This window comes from Aptenodytes forsteri, unplaced genomic scaffold, assembly GCF_000699145.1.
Source record: "Aptenodytes forsteri isolate BGI_AS27 unplaced genomic scaffold, ASM69914v1 Scaffold467, whole genome shotgun sequence".
In the NCBI taxonomy this organism is placed as follows: domain Eukaryota; kingdom Metazoa; phylum Chordata; class Aves; order Sphenisciformes; family Spheniscidae; genus Aptenodytes; species Aptenodytes forsteri.
Genome location: NW_008795298.1, coordinates 208,222 through 226,711, shown reverse-complemented (window position 1 = coordinate 226,711; position 18,490 = coordinate 208,222). Strand labels below are relative to the sequence as shown.

General features: G+C 40.1%; 1 protein-coding gene across 1 annotated transcript in view; it reads left to right on the top strand.

Moving 5' to 3' along the window:
- Positions 1–4,500: 4,500 nt before the first annotated feature.
- Positions 4,501–18,490, top strand: part of CUNH4orf22 (chromosome unknown C4orf22 homolog) — a 151,554-nt gene continuing 137,564 nt past the window's right edge. The window contains exons 1-2 of the mRNA XM_019472078.1: positions 4,501–4,571; positions 4,668–4,758. Of these exons, the coding sequence (XP_019327623.1) occupies positions 4,501–4,571; positions 4,668–4,758 (162 nt within the window). The remainder of the gene's footprint in view (positions 4,572–4,667; positions 4,759–18,490) is intronic.

Sequence of the window (18,490 nt, the reverse complement as noted above, 5' to 3'; positions counted from 1 at the left end):
CTCAGGAAAAGCCAACATGGTAGAAGATGTAGGAAAATAAAATAAATGAAGCCCTAGGGAACCATAACAAAATGGGGGGGGGAGCACTGTAGCCTGTCAGAATAAGAATCAAGGAGCACTAACCCAAGTTCAAAAAGAGCTTTCCTTCTTTCTTCTTCACTAACGCCTATCATGGAAAACGAAAAAAGCGTGCTGCAAGCAAAAGGCATCTGAACTGGGAATGTGAGAAGGGTGTGTGGGATGGTGGAAGATAGTAGGAGCTCTTGGAAGGAGAAGGGCAGCTTAAAGGAACAAGACACTGTGGAAATGCATGGTTTCTTAAGTGAAACTTTGAGCATCGTAAAGTAAGAATTGTATTTATGGAATTAAAAGCAGCAACCAACAGTTAATAGTGTTAACATCACTAGGAGTTTCTGTAACCAAACAAGTTACTTTAGAAAAGTATCCCTTCTATTTTTGCTAAACTGTAATACTTCTTTTCAATATTGCTTCCGTTAAAGGACACTGTAGTGATGAGTGTTAATCGTTGTTAATGCTCCCTCTTCTGTATGCGCGGTAAAAGCATATCTTCAGAAGGTGAGAAGTTAATATAGGAATTAATATTTAACACAACTAGTTATAGAGCATTTGCCACCAGGCTGGTGACAATAACAACATCTTTGAAGAGACATTCTGTGTTATCTTTGGATACGTTGCTTAATCTTTGCATGTCTCGGATATCCATTTGAAAAATGAGAATATAACCTTCTGTACTTTACTTTTTCTACACGGCTTTTCTGTGCCTGGGTGTTTGGTTTCAAAGCTCACCAAAACAGGAGGATTGTACAGCACCTAGCACAGTAACATCCTGCTCTCGGTATGGGCCTCTACCCATGTGGTGCAGATGACAAAAAAAATATCGTCAGTCAGAAATGTACAGTGATGAGTACAGGTGACTGCAGTTAGCATCAGAGTGCCTTGTTGAGATAATGCTGCCTCGTAAATTGGGCTTTCACTCTAAAGCATCCTTCAGTAAGTATGCTGAGGCATGAACTGAATTGTAGGAGTAGTTTCGGGCAGCGCATGAATGTTACGGTTACATGTGTCATGCTGGAGATGCATCATTGATGCTAAGAATGAAATATTTTGTGCTCTCCTTTTCAAGGGCTGTTGTAACCTGCAAGAATGTTTTCTATACTAGTATATAATGTGTAATTCTCTAGCTTTGTGAAGGACCTAATACAGGTTTTAGGAAGTAACTTTTTTTTTTTAATTCATTTAAACAGCAATTTTTAGGTCATGGTAAGTTAAGTAACCCTCATTAGAGAGGAGTAGTGTTTGGTGGGTGCTAGAGAATTCCTCCCTGCTCGGAGAACTCCCTCATCTCACCTGGCAGGAAGCTGGAACAAACATTACATGGCCTTCGTGAATTCCTAACTAGTCACACCCCAGAAATTCCGCCTGTTTATGTGTGTGGGAACTTCTGCAGAGTGGAATGCCTTGATCTTTTCTTCTCAGTCTTCTGCTGTGATGGTAAACTAGAGTGTGGAGAATGTACCTGCTGCTGTGGCAGGGAGAGAAAAGTCTCCTTTCTTTCTCAAAGACTGGCCGGTAACAAATGCTCATACAATGTTTCCGTACATGCTGCATCTTCATAGTGAATATGTGGCCTTATTCAGATGAGAACCATGTATAACGGGAACTTTTTTAAGCAGTTCATTGCACATTTATGTCTCCGGAAGCTTGCAATTCTTTATGTACAGTTTACTAAAGTCAAACCGATTTTTTTTTTTTTAAACCAGTTCAATGCAAATATACGTCTGCAGAAGCTTGCAATTCCTTGTGGACAGTTTAAGTCAGGTCAGTTACTAATTGATTACGTTTGATACTGAAATGAGCCTAGTTTAAGCCAGTCTTAAGAATATTTATGTGACCTTTTGTAACTACCTTCGTTGAAAATCTCCCTTAAGGTAAACGGGTGCACTCTTTCTGTGTGGGCAAGCCCGGAGAGGAAAGATGGGGATAGTGGGGCAGAGGATGCATGTCCCAAGGGGCCAAGAACTGAAAAAGACTAGGACTCAAAGAAATAACGTACACATTCATGCAGGAAATAAAAGGAGCGAATCCTTGCCAGTTAAAAAAAGCACAAGGTCTACCAAGTAGGTCTTTGTCCCTACCTCAGGAAATACTTGCTTAGGTGCTGGGGGATGCTTCCAGATCCTGGAGTTTTAGAATTCAGGCTTTAAGTGTTAAGCTCCTCATTCTCTCCAACACTCTTGTTTTCTAAATTTATTAAGGTTTACCTCAGAATAACCTGAGCCTATTTCTGCTTTCTTTGCGATTCAAATCTAACAGCGCTACCTTCTGTTATTCTTTATCCAGTAATAGTATATACAGTAATAGTATATTACTATATATAGGGGGGCGGTGTGTGTCTTCTGTCCCACCCCGCTCTTTATTACAAAAAAGCAGCCAGTTACTTGGAGCAGAGCTTAGTATTGATCTGGCTTCGGTGTCGCTTCAACCATGATGCGTTGCATTCCTAATGTTTTATTCAGCCATAGTGTTATTGTTGATGGTTTTTCTCACGGGCCATAGGAGAATGAATTTATTTTAGTTAAATCCAGACTTCTTTTTTTTTTTCCCCATTCATTTTGTAGATGTTGAAGCATCTTCTACAGAGCAAGGGGGGCTTTGTCGCTGAGAACAGTGTATGGAAAATACATATGTATCAGATGATGCCTTTTCTCATCTTGCATCTTTCAGGCGTTAAGACTTACTGAAATAGACCCCAAGTAGTCAACACAGCAAGTAAGGCACAATAATGCCTTTTTGGAATTACCTCAAGGATTGTGAAAAGCTGCTGCCTTACGATATTTTAGCTCTGTGTTTTAACACTCCGTGATTTTTGACCTAGACAGGGTCACCTGGTGATACCTCCTATTTTTCAGGAACAGTGCAGCTTGATTTCAGGCATGGCTCAGTGTGTTCTAATGCAGAAGTAATGATATTTACTAAAAAAGAAGTTGTATACATCTTAGTGTTCTGCAAGGGGGTCAGTGATTATTTGGCTGGTGATTGAAAGATGGGAGGAAGCCAAGGTTTTTAAGGAAAGGTGACGTCTCTTATTGGAACGTAAGATTTAAGTGGATAAAAACACATAATCTTTCAGGCACCCACACCCTTCTTCTGGTTCAAAATAGGAGCCGCAAACTTCAAGTGAAGTTGGCTAGAACAGTTGTTAAACATGGATTTATTGTTGATTTAGTATTAACCTCTGCCAGAGAAAGGAAGACTTTGGGAATCTAGAATTCTTAACTGGACAGGAAAAGGAAAATATGATACTCCAGTTCTTATCCATCTTTTACGTCTAATTAATTGAGGTGTTTTAATCCATATGTTAGTCTTTCATTTTTTATTTTTACAGTGCAGCAGAGGCACTTCTGAAACAGCTTCAAACTAATGTACTTCTGGATTACAGCTGGTGAAGCGGCCAGAGATTGACCTGATAGCTCTACAACAGAGTTTTGGAGCTTAGATGCAGGCTTTTCACTCGGTTTAAGGACATTACCATGCATGTCTATATTTAAAAAGTTAACAAAGGGAATTTCTCAGTTTTTGTGACACTTTTTTATTTGAAACTTGATACATTATACACTTGACAGAGAGATCCTTATTTATGCTGTATTCTGTCTACTTAGGTTGACAAATGCTACTGCTTTTTATTGAAATACTCGCATCAAGATAGTGGGGGGGATGTAATAATTCTTCCCCTTTCAGGTAGATCTGTGCTGAACTCGGAGGCACTGGTTTGCCTTGAGTTGCCTGAGAGCATGCTTTCCAGTCAGCATTCGCTACTTTAGACATCAAAAGGAGAAGAGTTCCCGGTGAAGCCACTTTAGTGCAGGATTTAGGAAGTCTCCGCTTCCTTCTTGTGTGTGCAAAGTACACTGAAGTGAGTACAATGACCCCTGCAGATGGGGAAGGGCTTTAGATTATGCTGAGAGACTCGTAGAAACCATTTGAAAGAACGACGTTTTTGTTGAAGGGTTTGTCCAATATTCAGTGCTTTTGTCCATCTGATGCGTGTTTTCTATTTTTAATGACTGTTTGAATTCTAGGGCGCTATGTTCAAAGGCTAACAAGTAATTTTTAGTGTATGGTATCCTTTCTTGTGATTTTTTTTTTCTTTGCGCGAGTTTTTATGGAGCAAAATTGGTTTTTCTTTTCATGCTTTGTACTTAAGGATACTGAAACTGTATTGACCCTACCACACCAAGCAGTCTGAGTATGTAGTACTTCATTTGATTAGTTGCTGGCTGAAGAATGACGTATTAAATCTGTTCAAGTTTATATTGGTACACTGTGCAAATTTGGTATTCTTATGTAAACATGACTTTGGCCATAATTCTGGAGATATAAAATAAGCGCTTAGATTACTCCGGATATATAACTGAAAATGTGTGTTGGTAGAAGTCACCTTTTGATAAACTACTATTATATCTTACATCTGCAGTAGCGATGAATTTTGAAGAGTGGTTTAAGGGTTTGTTAAAAGCAGAACAGGCAGTAGACAAAGTAGCTATGGTAGGGTGAGGACTGTCTCCTTATATTTACGGAACGCTTAACGGTGAACCCAAAGTCTGTGGCAATAATTAATAGTAATAATTGTACCATTTTTTCTCTAGGTCAGTAGCAAGTGTAGGAAAAGAACTGAAAGATAACTTTTTGCGGGCCCTGGCAGAAAGAGAGGAAGCCAATCTTACTGGAAAAATTTCTGTGAGTACCTGTGAGATCACAATTTTCTTAACAGCTTAAAAATGAATCTGAATAGGAAAATGAGATATTTCACAGGAAACCTTCAGGAGGAACATTTTAAAAAGATTATTTGGTTTAGGAGAGATTTCTTGAAACCTAGAAATTTGTTGATGTTAATTTTTCTTTTTTAAAATAAGCAAAGCATATGAAAACACTGCCCAGAAGTCTACAAAAGGTCAGTGATGAGCTGAAGGATACAAGAGGAAAAACATCTAGTGAAGTGTATTTTGATTTCGTAGGAAGTTGTAGATTCCTGCCTTGCAAAATTCATTCCCATGTGTGCTTTCAATAGAGGAAGGTGCAGCCTCATTGTTGGGGGAATCTCTTTAACATTGGTGCTATTGGAGTTTCCTTGCCGAGTTTTGGTGGCGTGCTTGATACGTTGACTCTAACGTAGGAAAGTGTTATGAATATGGCCACGTGCTTCCTGACTCAGGCAGCTCGTACACGCTAGCAAAGTTCGCTGTGCTTGCCGGTGCTTTACTTGACCAGGATAATGCTGGCAGAGGCCACTTGGGAATCTCTCCTGCTTTATTTGTCACTCCCCCACATTCATGTATGCTCTGCGGACAGTGTTGCTGAAGTTTAAATTGCCACTTGTAAATATAGCTAGATCAATAGCCTCAATTTAAAAGGAGGACGGTCATATATACTTGGCTTTTAATAGCTTTAGTTTTGCACAAAGAAGAGTTTGTGCCCGCATGCTGTACAAGGAGGGAAGTTTTGACTTTCACGACTTAGGTTCAATCTGCTTCCATTTAAACTTCATAACACAACTGAAAATGAGCCCAGAATGGTCATCCTGGTCTTACCGCTGTGTTTAGATAGAATACTGCTGTTTCTTGCCTTCTTTATGGGGTAGCAGGGGCCTGGATTTCTGTCTGTTAGATTGCTTCTCATGTTAAAAATAATAAAAGTGACTGCAAAGACAGTGCTGGGCATTCTGGAAGTCAAAAGTGATAGTGATCTTATTTCCTGGTTCTGCTTGCTTAGGAAGTTGATCGGGCATACAGTAATGATGTTTTTGCTTTCCTTCAACTCTCCTAATTGAAGTAAAAGCATAACTCCCCTCCTTCCCATAATTCTAGGCTTGATATTTATTCTTTTATGGCTAGCTAATTAATCTCTAGAATTTGCAGAGGAAATGCTACCTGAAGTGTGGTTCCACATCATATGTGAGCAAGCTTTCTCATGAAGATTCAAACACCTCCTCGTTTCAGCTGGCTGACAAATATCCTGGGAACTGTGTTTCTTGGGATATTTAGGGATTTTTATGGGAGAAATAGGACATAAAAGGTTAAATGTATGGCAGAAATGAGATAGGGTGGAACAATGCCGTGATGGCTTAGCCTTGAAAATGGAAGCACTCTGTGACTTACTCCACGTATTTACTATAATTACTATAATATTAAAAAAAAAAAAAAAAAAAAAAAAAAAAAAAAAAAAAAAAAAAAAAAAAAAAAAAAAAAAAAAAAAAAAAAAAAAAAAAAAAAAAAAAAAAAAAAAAAAGAAAAAAGCAATTGCTAATTGTAGCACCTTACTCTTGTAGTTCCCTTTCTGGCTGTAGTTTTCAGAGCATCCTATAAAGGAAATGTAATTTCTTCATTTTACAGATGGGGGCACTACTGAGTTATGCAGAACTCTTTCAGCGCAGAAAAGCGCTGCCAGTTTATACTGACAGATATTTCTGGCTTTATGTAAAGGCAGCAGGGCTGAGCCCAGCACTTCGGACTGGCTGAGACCTCTCTAAGGATTGATTCCAGTCCCTTCACTGTGCTGATGTGGAGTGCTGTGTGGATCTGGGGGTGGGAAATGAAATGTGCTGTTACCGAAGGAGGTCACCGGAAAGAGTTGAGGGCAGTAATAGGCTTCTCAGTCTTGTGGACACAGTGCAGTAGCATTGATTGAGCACCTGAAACTGGATCCAGTGCAGCCTGGGAACTCCTGGAAGCTCCTGCTAGAGAGTCGCCTCCTTGGGGTGAAACTCAACCCTGAGAAACCTGGACAGAAAAAGGTAGAATAGGTTCATATGCTTAATTATTTTATTTTTTTTTTAAATTCCTTGGGTTTTCTAAACCAAAAGAGTTTTTTTTTTGTTTTGTTTTTGGGGGTTTTTTTTGTTTGTTTGTTTCCTTTTTCTGATGCTCTGAGGTATGTCTTTATAAGTTGACGCTAGTTTGGTTCCCCTGTCTGCTCTTCTGCTGTGTATCCTTATACTCTTGTGGCAGAGGATATTGAAACAAGCAGGCGGGAGCCACCACAGCTGTGTTAAGCAGAGCCTGGATTCAGAAAGCACTAGTAAGCTTTTAGCGCTCTGCCTGGCGAGTTACATGTGGGGCTCTAAAAAATGAAGGTAGATAAATTACGAGCTAGCCTTTAAAATTAAAATAAAAAATAAATAGTAAGTGTCCCATCAAAATGAAGACAGCTGGTCTCGGTTCCCAAGTTCCCAGGCCTCCTGCAGTGATACAGTTTCTAGGCCCACAAAACAGCCTCTGGTCATGTATCAAAAGCGTTTGGAATAGTGAGTATTATTACAAGCTATTCAGTGCACACCTAGATATAATGAAGTATATCAAGTGTGCAATTTCAGCTTCAACTCTGACTCTCCTGCAGTTTGCTGGTTTACAGGAGACCCCATAATGTTTTCTTAATACACTTCAGTGTGGGAATGCATTTCAAATAGTGATTCACAACATAAACCTGTTGGCTGCAATCATAAATGCACACAAAAGGCATTTTTGGTTTTTACTATTGCGTACCTAATGAACCAGCAGAGAGAAGGTATTCCCTTATGAAACCATGTTTGGTTTTTTTATCTTGACAGCACCACCTGTATTACTACTAGGGCTATAGGCAATTCTGTACGTTTTTAGGGGTTGTACTTGGGCTCTAAGACCATGTACGCTGTTTGCTGAGAAGACCAGCCTGCCCAGAGAAAACACTGCCTATTTGGAAAGCCAAAACTGCTGCCAAGCAATGCTTACAATGCAGGATCCTGTCTGTGCTCAGTAAGCGAGGCGCTTGGATGGTTTCGGTGCTTCTCTGTTCAGTATGTGGTACATAGAACCTGCTCCTCCTTTTGAGATGAAGGCAGTACAAGCCATGGGACTTGCTTCCAGGTCACACAAGTTGGACTAATAAAAATGAGAGACGTGGCAGGGAGTCATCATTTGACTTCCCATCCTCCTTTGAATGGCACCGCATGGCAATACCAACTTGGGTCTCTCTGAGCCAATGAGCAATTCGATTAAATCCTTGGGATTCCTTACAAAAGACTGGTCAATGTAAGACTAACTTTTCTCAGTCCATCCAGATAAGGCTGTATAAGGCTTTGTGGTCTACCTCAACAATCACCGCCCGCATGTGACAGCATTGTCAGGATGAGATTATCTGCCGTGGCGGTCCTCAGCACAACAGGAGTTAATGCTACTTGATGGGGTTACCTGCTTTAGAGCTAGACTTCTGGGCTACTGCAGAAATGGGAGATGAAAAAGAAAAGAATCTAAAAAGCTTTTCAGAAGCTGAATGAGTGTGATGTCGACAAAGCTTTTTGTAATACTTACTTCACTCTAGCATTATCCACAGCAAGGCTCAGCCCTTTAAGGGTTAGCAGCACTTCTTCTGCATGTCACAGTGACAGTGATATTATATCTAGGAGATGTAGTGAACGGTGTCAGTGCTCTCACCTGATGTTGCTGGTGGGAGCTCTGCTGGTATGTCTGGACCCTTAGAAATCAACCTCTGCCAGAAGATGATTTTCTGTTTCTTTTCTGGATATACAGCCAGCCTATCCTATTTGTACAAAAACCACCACCAACAACAAAACCCCCCTGCAAAAAACCCAAATAAAAACCCACCACCCAACTACAAAAAATAAAAAAACAGAACAAAACCAATCAAAAAAACAACCAAAAACCTAACCCAAGAAAACCAAAACAAAAGCAGCAGGGTAAAATGTCTCTTCCTTTTCTCACATAGAGTCGGAGGAGGAGGATTAAAAAACATCCAGTCTCGAAAACCGACCTTTACTGTGCCTGGAAAAAATATCTTTCTCAGCTGTGCTTGGTGAGTCGGTGTGGCTTGATTAGCTGAGGTTCCTATTTCCTCTCCACTTCATATCAGCTTTTGTAGGTCATCCGTATGTCAGGTTGATCTGGGAGGTTAATTCTCTAAAACGAGCCTGTCATGACAGAAGCGTTGCATATATTTGCTTATTAATCAGTTCCATTGAAAAACTTGATCCAGAAAAGTTCATGTGAGAAATAAGATGTATGAGGTAGAAGATAGTTTTAAAAAATGGGCAGGGGCTGCAGGGTAAAGTAACAGTGGGCTACTGATGGATTTTGGCAGTACTGGTGAATTCTCTCTGTTCTCATAAATGAGAATTCACCTGAAATCCAATGCAAGTCTTACGATCAGATGAACTCGGCAGGCAGACAGGTCTCGACTTCTTTATACAGGTGTATCTTTACCCTATCTCGCCCTCACCTATACCCTGGTATGCATTAAATATTACTTGTTTATTCAAGGTGATAAAGGCCTCCGTGGATATCGTATCTACAGAAGCCTTAGGAAATTATGCGGTACTCAGGAACTCCTTTTTGTGTCCCAGTTACTGTGTGAATACCTTGAGGCTGATCTTTTGGGACAGGCTTGGGGTGACGGGGCAGAGAGGAAGACTACAGCTACGCTGATGTAATCTGAAGACATAGGTACCCTGTAAGCTTGGATTTGGATCTCATGGCGATCGGAACAAGTTATAGTTACGTTCTTGTGGGCATCAGTGCCAGCATCAAAAGTGTTTAGGCACTTCAAATAATTAGGTGGAAGCTGTTGATGGAAATTAGGGACGTTAGTAAGCTAAGGATTCATCCTTCCTCCCCCTGTTCCACTGACTGGGGGGAGAAAAAGATTTCCACAAAAAAAAGAACAAAAAACCTGATGTTCCTGTTCTCAGTTGTGTGAGAGCTACAACCAGGAGATCAGATGAAATTCATGCCTAGTAGAATGGAACTTGTTTAGTTTATTCTGCACTGAGTATTGGCTGTGAAAGCAGTTAGATGGCTGGGCCTTTTTGGCTTTGAAACATGTTATATTGAGGCTGTATAAAAGCACTGATTACAGCTTGTTCCCTTAGAGCCATTGAAACCAACCACTGTAGCTGACTCGGAAAAACTTGTGAATTAGGCACTGCCTAATAAACCTGTTTCCTGTGTTGAAAACTCAATGAAGCATAAGATTGCATTGTATACGACCAACAATATTGTGCTGACATGATCTTTTTTCCCTTTACTGTTTCCCAACATCTATGAAGGGTTCCCTCTCAAGAAAAAGAGGCTATTGTAGAAATGTTTATTTCCCTTTCAACTCAGCCCATGTTTGTCTGTTTAATAAATCGCTAAGGAAATTGCATGAGTCATGCAGGTAATCATAATTTAATTTCAAACAAATCACTTCTGCCCTTGAAATACAAAATACGTATCAAATTCCATGTCATTGGAAAGAGTGTAGTATGAAAGAAATGAAACTGTGTTTCTTGGACATAGATGTAATCTTTTTATTTCATCTCTTGAAGGCTTACTATGCATTTCTCCCCAATTAAAAGGGGGTAGGGATGTGTGGAAATCATGTTACTTGTTGACACTTCTTGTGCAGATGACAAGTGGAACCTTTTTTCCTTCTATTTTTATCTCCAGAAATCATAGGCATGATTGTCAGCTACTGTTTGTGTACTGTATGCTGATGCACATTTGGCAACAGGTGTAATGGAGTATAGAAGCACTTGGAATGCTTGGAAATGGGGCCATTGGATCCAGAGTCCTCTGAACCTCAAAACCAGCTAGAGAGCTGGCTGTACATTTATGGTGTAGTTTTATTCTTATTGCACTTGTAGGATCATGAAGTACTGGCAACAGAAAGGGGATAAGAAAGCTTAAGTAACGTAAGAATGTTACTTAAAATGTTATACAGCATGCTAAGGCAGCTCTGAAGTTCAGTATGATTTTTTTTGTGCGTGTGTTTTATCAAATCTGTTCTGGAGAAATATATCTTAAAAAGGAGCAGTTAATATAATTATTATCTGCCTCCCCCAAGATTCCTTCTCTTTAAGTCATAGGTGCAGTATCATGGAAAAATCATTCTAGTTTAATTGCAATATGTGGATTGTAGATTATTTTAAACGCTGAAAAATTGCATGATTAGATATAGTGCGTTTTCCATCAGAAGGCTGCAAAACTGATACTCCATGTAGAAAAGCATGTGGAAAAAGAAGAGAAATATAGAGCATCGTTTATTTCTTCATTCTTTTCTGTAATTTATTGAAAGTGAAGCAGAAGTTAGGAGACCTGAGTACATTTTATAGAATACATGAATTGTATCATTTTAGTGACATAACAGCTGTGAATAACTGCAGATTACATGTGCTGTGACGAATGGTCATGTTTCAGATCAGCTGACAGCAAGGCATGTGGCATATTATTTGAATGGTTTTAGTTGTCATCAGAAGACCTCAAGGTTCACTTAGAATTCTGATCAAAATGCATAATTTTATTAACTGCTATTAATTCAAGACCAATTAAGCTCCCTTTAAAGGCCTTGTAGTTGGTTTTATTTGTCTCAGCAGGAGTTTTTGGGTTCCTTATAGAGACAGCTTCAGAGGGACTGATGAGTGATCGTGTACACGTATGTGAGGCTGTGTCTACATTATTAGCATTTGAGTTGGGATGAGGAGAGCGATTTTGAAACAATCCTCTCAGTGGGCCCCACTTAACCACACGTTGGTCTTGCATCGCAGAGCAATCTTGGAATGCACTTACTGGCTTTAATTGGAAAAAAAGAGACATTAAACAAGAAGTTGGGCTCCAGGGGCACCATCCTCTTACGGATAGCCAGTTCTTGGGATCAGACTAGTGCTACTGTGACGCAAAGATCTCAAAATGTGTATGTTGTGGGGACATGAGGTCTCTGGCTCTAAGTGTTTCATTCTTGAAGTCCTGCTCTTTGTGTTGCATGATTGTCCAGTGCAAACGTAGCCTGAGGTCTCTCCGGAATAGGACCTAGATGAGTGCCTAATTTCTGCTTTTTAGTAGATAAGCCAACCCAGTAATGAATACTGACCTTAGTGGAGAAATAGGTGGCTTTACAAATGCAATTATAGATATATAGAGCAAATGTACGTTGCAGTTCAGCTTACGTATTTGTGACAGTAGGATGTGTTAAACGGTAGCACATGCAATGGAAAACTTCCGTTGTGGCCTATCAGCTTGAAGAAATGAAATTTTCAATAGGAAGAGAACTCCTTGAAGTGGGTAATGCTTTGCTTGAATCATCAAAGAGCATCACTAAAACACAGACAAGCAGGCGATCACAGACTATAAATAAATTACACCAAACCTACTATTTTGTGTTCCTAAAGTAGCCATAGTTGGCCAATTTAGAAGACTGATTCTCAACGTCAGGGCACTTGCACGAGTATAATTTAACAACTCATATAGGAAATATTTCTAAAGACTTCCTTTTGCTTTCCAAGAATGTCAGAGTTGTGTGCCTAAGTTGTTGATGGGGAGGAATTTGTCACATGTTCATTCACATTCTTCTCAAATTGTGAATTAAAAAAAAAAGGCGGTATAAGAATGTAAATATAAGTGACTATATAAATGCTTTAGCTAGAAAATATGTGTTTTTAGAGACTCCACATATTCGGGTTAAATCACAGACTAAAATACACATGGGGGAAAACGAGAGCTAAATGTCTTTCTTACTAACAGAAGAACTCGGATTGTTTTTCAGTCTTGAAGCAGACTCTTGTGGGACTCGCACTTTTCTAAATGATGGAAAATGAGTATTGATTAATTTTGGGACGGGGTCTTCCCTTTAGCAAAGACATCAAGAACTGGAGGGTTCGGGTAGCGTTATAGGAGTTTGTTGTTAGATGTTCTCTAGGCATGTGGAAAATAAGCCCAAATCTGTCATGCATTGTGTTGGCTGTCTCCAGATGGGGAGTGGTTCTCCGTAATTGCCGCTTCCCATGGGAAAGGCAGTTGAGCCTCTGTCTTGCCCTTTCCAGGAAAAGCAGCAGAGCTTGGAGGTAGCACCTTCCTGAGGGATGCTTTTAGAGTCTCTCTCCTCCAACTGACCGGGTCTCTTGGACTTTTCATTTTTATTCCCTGGAGTTTATTTTGTCTTCTGAAAGCTGAAGTGGCTCTTCAGTGATTCAAATGTGTGATTCGCGCTCCGTGGTGATCTCAGGGTTTACTCATGCTTGGGGTAGGAGGGATTTTGGCAAGCGTGACGGCTGTGGAGTCAAAGTCCTGATTTGACAGCAGGGCAACTCTAACCTCTTCCCGCAGTAAGGAATGGCAGTGTGGCTGCCGCAGGACGAACCACTGCAATTTTCTGTCTCATATACTTAAATGTTCTTCAAACGGCTAGTCTGTCTTGTTTTTAAAGCTAGCTTACTTGGTCGCTGACATTGACTTGCTTGCCAATTTTTTTCTCTAACCTGAACTTGCTTTCTGCAGTAGCCCTTTGCTTATCTGAAAAAAAAAAGCTACGTTTAAAGTCAGAAAATAATCAGTTTGAAAACTTTTAGTTCAGATAGTAAAATGGCAAGTTTACCTTAAGGCTGCATGTGTGTTTTCTGGGATATTTTTCTGTAGGATCCTTGTACAAAGCAGAGAACATGTACTAGCTGGCTGCTCACCACATTTGTCGATGTAGTGTTTTGTCTGCTTGGAAATGGAGGTTGAAGTCATGCCCCTGCAGCAGTCGGTGGCTCTTTTGACACCATTGAGCTAAATGGAGCCAGAACCCCATCTCCTTGTACATGTATTACTAAGTTATAGTCTTCCTTGAGACAGCACTATTTTATGGGGGGGAAAAAACCTCTTCACTGTGAATAAGGACCTTACGTTCCATGTTGATCTCTGCATTTCTCTGCTGCTGTCAGCTGGGTTCCTCCTGTATTGAACTGGAAGCTGAGTTTGATCTTTGGTTTCTTTCATGTTCTCAGCGGTAGCTTTTTGCAGGTGTAAATGTAAGCCCAGTGGGTGTTACAGAAGTTAAAACCGGTGACACACAAGATACCAGTTGGAAGTTGGTACGTGTAACTCCGGAGGTACTTCTCCATCGCTCCTGGGCATGCACAAAATGAACCTTTTGTGAATGCCTTTGTGAAACATGTTGTCAGTTTTCAGGAAATAAGTAATAATATGTGATCAACTGGAAAACCTATTTTCTTAAATACTGTGCACGTGTTTTAAGAGCCTTTCAGCGTTTGTTCTTAGGCATGGTATTTCAGGTTTTATGTGTTTTATAATGTTAGTTTAAAACAAATGAGCAGTGTGGTAAAAAGATATCTGGGTAAGCTCAGTGAAATATGATGGTACTGACAGAAAAATGGTGATATTTTCAAAAACAATTTTTTTTTTCTTTTTTGGTCACTGACTTATAAAAATCATTATACCCACATGTATGTATTAGCATTTTCAGCTCTTGAACCTTTACAATAGGAGTATTTCTCTTTTCCTAGCTATAGAAAACAAAACCCAACCATCTGGCTGCCTAATGTTACCAAACACAATGACTTTCACTTTATAAATTATTACCTCTAAAGGAAGCAATGGAGAAAGGCGGAAAGAGCTGATGCATGAAAGCTTTTAGTGGAAATGAATGATATAAACAGCTATTCTGTCAACAGATAATTTCGTTTGCTCAAATTAACTAATGGTCTGATAAGTGAGACTTGGTGAGAACCAGCTGTAAGAAAAGGCATTCAAAGCGTTACTGAAAGAAGTGTAAGACGACAGCTGGAATGAGAACTAATGGGTTTTAAGGGGGTTCTGTATGTTACACACAATCTTCCTAAATATTTCCCTCCTTAGTGTTTGAGTGACATTCTTGGCCACCTTGCCTGTTCATGTGAACAACTTTAAAGCTGTACTTTATACATGCTTGTGGACTGTTGGACGTCACTGAGAACAGAGTTTGTTATGAGGGGAAATTGTTGCTTTTTGACAAAGCGATTCACTGTGATTGAGTGTTTACTGAGAGCGCCACCTGGTACCATGACATTGAATCAACAAGTCATCAGATGGTCATACAGATTCTTGCCAAGTACCCGGTGACCTCCTAATTCAAACCGTTACAGAACTAGTCAATACAGCATATGCTTTCATTATGATATATACTTTTTGAATTGAAGAGTAATAAATGACCCTAGCACATGCATAAAGTACGCCTACAGGTCATTTCTTGTAGACCTAGAAAACAATTGAGGTCAACCACGTGCGTCAGTTGAAACCCTCCATGAATGAGAGAGACAACATACATTGGTTTTATGTCACAGGAACTTGAAATGTGGTGACACTGCAATACGTGGGAGATGTTCCACTTCGTGTGGAAATCGCACTGATGCAGTTGAAATAGTATATGTTATAAATAACATGCTGCACTTATTCGAGAGCTCACTTGGAATATGAGAGCACTATGTTATACGTTAGCCAACCTTCCTACTTAGCCAACATCTCAGTACAGAGAGGATTCCTGGCAGAGGGTATTCCAGTGTGGCAGAGGTGCTTTTTTAGTAGATTTGCTAACTCTGAAGGTTTTGCAACCCCTGAATAACTTGTAAGGAGCGTTTTCTAGCTAGCTGGCTATCTTTGAAGAGCTTCGGACTGTCGTTGTGCCTGTTTGGTTCCACCATTCTTTTCTCTGCAGGAGGCTCTTGCCCCTGGGGCTGCTCTGAGGGTTGACTTGTGAGATCAGGGAATGTGTATTAGGACAAAAACCAGTCATAGCGGGGCGTGGCATGAAATGCTTTCCCTTCAATAATTCGGGAGAGTACCAAGTGTATATCTCAAAACGAATGAAAAAGCAAGGGAGAGAGAGAGGTGAGCATTTGTTGGGTATTTTAAAGTTTATTTTGATCCATGTTTGTTCTGAAGCAAAATTTGTGTCACTTGTAGATAAATAGTGCTATATTGGCGTGCTAGCTGTAAGCATCTCGGAAGTGGTTAAGTTACAAATTTCATTCCAACTGTTTGAAACTTACTTAAACTTCAGTTCTTGCTAGACAGCAGAGCCTGTTTTGTTCACCACTATGTAAGTTTTGAACAGCTGCTTTGGGGGTGGGGGTGGGGGAGGAAGCCGGGGGGGGAAGAGTATACTTTTCACGTATCCAATCTGGTGTCTTTATCCGGGAAACAATTTTCACTGTGAACAGCAAAATCGTAGAACTACATAGTGTAATGAGCTGTCTGGGGGAGAACTATGAGAAACGTAATCATTTACAGATCAACTTGTAAAGGAAGCTAATCTAAATTTCAACAAACAACACTTGTAATATCTGTCTATTTGTTCTTAAAATAGTGTTGCAGAACCCAAACAGAAGCCCTTTTTACTAGGTATTGCACAGTTAGAAGAGATTATAATGACTTTTGACCAGCATGCTGTAAGTAAGGAGAAGGGCTGCGTTTTTCCCTTTATGAGACAGAGAAAGTTATTTTGCATCATGTCATAAGCACTTTGCGGCAGTGCTGGGAATGAACTTCTCTTCAGACATGTTGATCACGGGATCACTGTGTTTCTGCAGTGCTCGAGTAATGGCTCTTGACAGCATATGAGAAACTCCACCCTACTTTGCTTTCACAGAGCCTGTAGACTATTTCTTAAATAGATGTAGCCCTCTCATGCTTAATTGCTTTATTATTGTCGATTTTTATGATGTTCAGTCAGCATTGTTGTTCTAATAACCTTTTTCAGTTTGGCTGTCCTGGATCATAAACTGCAATGTACAAAAACAAACGCTTCAGAGTCACATCTGCATTATTGAAATTCTTCTAGGCATGTGTTGGGGTACATACTCCTAACAACTATGTAAGTGTCCCACAAATGCCAAATAAAACAATACAAGAGAAAACAGATTGTTAATCTAAAACAAATACCAAAGGTAAAACAGTCATCCTCCATCCTCCTTGGCTTGAAAATAAGTCAAAGGAGAGAACCAGATATCAAATCTTTTTCATTAAGTTGGCTGTTTTTCTTGCGTACTATGTGTATGTTCCTTGATGTTTAAGTTACCTATTTTTCACATCGCTGCAACTGGAAGGGTCACATTTTGCACTGCGAAAATGCTGTGAGAATTTACTTCTCTGGAAAATGTACGATAGCGTTCAATGAATATCAACTTGTGGGCTCAAACGTTTGAGCCTTGGATCCAGTCATTGCAGAAAGGGCTATACCAGAAACATTACTGTTGGTTTAGTCTTTTACATCTTTGCATTTTGTAAACAAAAATTGTCTTTTAGTGCTTCTGGTAATACTTAACATTCTTAAAATTAGGGATCAGCTCTTCTTTTGTATTCTGTAATCACCTATGCAAGGAGACAACCGGCTGTTAACTCATGTTCTGTAACATGACAGTGGGCTTTCTCCGGAAGGCTGAAAAAACCACCTAGAAGCTGACATGCACAAATGTCTCCGCAAAGGTTTTTGCTGTGATAATCTACAGCGGTGAGGTGCTGTCTGCGATGTAAGTTTACAGCAGTAGATGATCAAATAAACAGCTCTAGTCAAAGTATATAAACTAAACTAATAGAGACAATTGTTCTGTTATTCAGGAATAGAAAGAAATAGTAGTGCATGTTCGATAGGTCACAGTGGTTTTGTTGTTTTAACAGTAAGTAGAGCTCTAAGGAGTACTTCTTACTTATATCCCATGTCCAGGGAGTGTGAGCCTGATGCTGTGAACCTTTTATCTTTCCTCTAGAAAGCTGTCTTCCCTGTGCGTGCCGCCCCCCCTCCCCCTTTTTCTTTTCCTAATCAGTCCCTGGGTGCTCTGAATGATGGTCATGAGATGCTCCAGCTCTTGTGCTTTGTCTGATAGGGAAGGACAAACACATGGTCTGTATTGGGTAGCCTTTCTGCTTTCCCTCTTTTGCCCTCACACGTAACTAGAACCTGATACGCTGGTTCTTCCTCCCTCCAGATTCTCCCCTTGGTCCTTTTCTCCCCTCCTTTGGCTGACGCAGGCTGCCTTCAGTTCCAGAGTGTAAACCTGCCCACCTGCCTTTGATTTCTGCCCTTCCCTTCAAATTGGCCATTGACTTTGCTGTGAGGTAATTGTATAACATCTATTGTGGCAGGGCACTGGAAGGAGCTGACTGTCATTACTATACTATAAAATAGTTGATAACATTTAAAAGTCCATGTTCATGGACAGTTGAATTTTGGTGCTATAGAAGTTGGTTGTGAAACTGTCGCTGACCACAGTGAGATCTGGGTTACGCTTGTTAGCATCAGATGAATTCAAAAGAATTGTTTAATAGTAGTTACTGCTGCTGATGTGAAGGGGGCATGCTGTTGCTGCGGAGGCCTGTGGACATGCCCCTGGTAGTGTTTATAAATGCCCCAACGTGTCCTAGGAGCCATCCAGAGGCAGATGAAAATAATTTTGATCAGGTCCTTTCAGAGCATGTTGTAAATCAGTATGACTCCTTAGCCAAATGGAAAACCGCATGAACCCTATGACTCGGCTCCCCTGAGACCACGAATGTTGTTTTGATTTTTTTCAATCCCCATTCATCAGTCTGAGGCTTTCATCTCCCTTTTAAGCAATGGCCTTTCAAGCAGGGGTGAAATTACACCTGTCAGTAATGCGTGTTCTTGTTACTCCATCATTTTGTCATTTTTA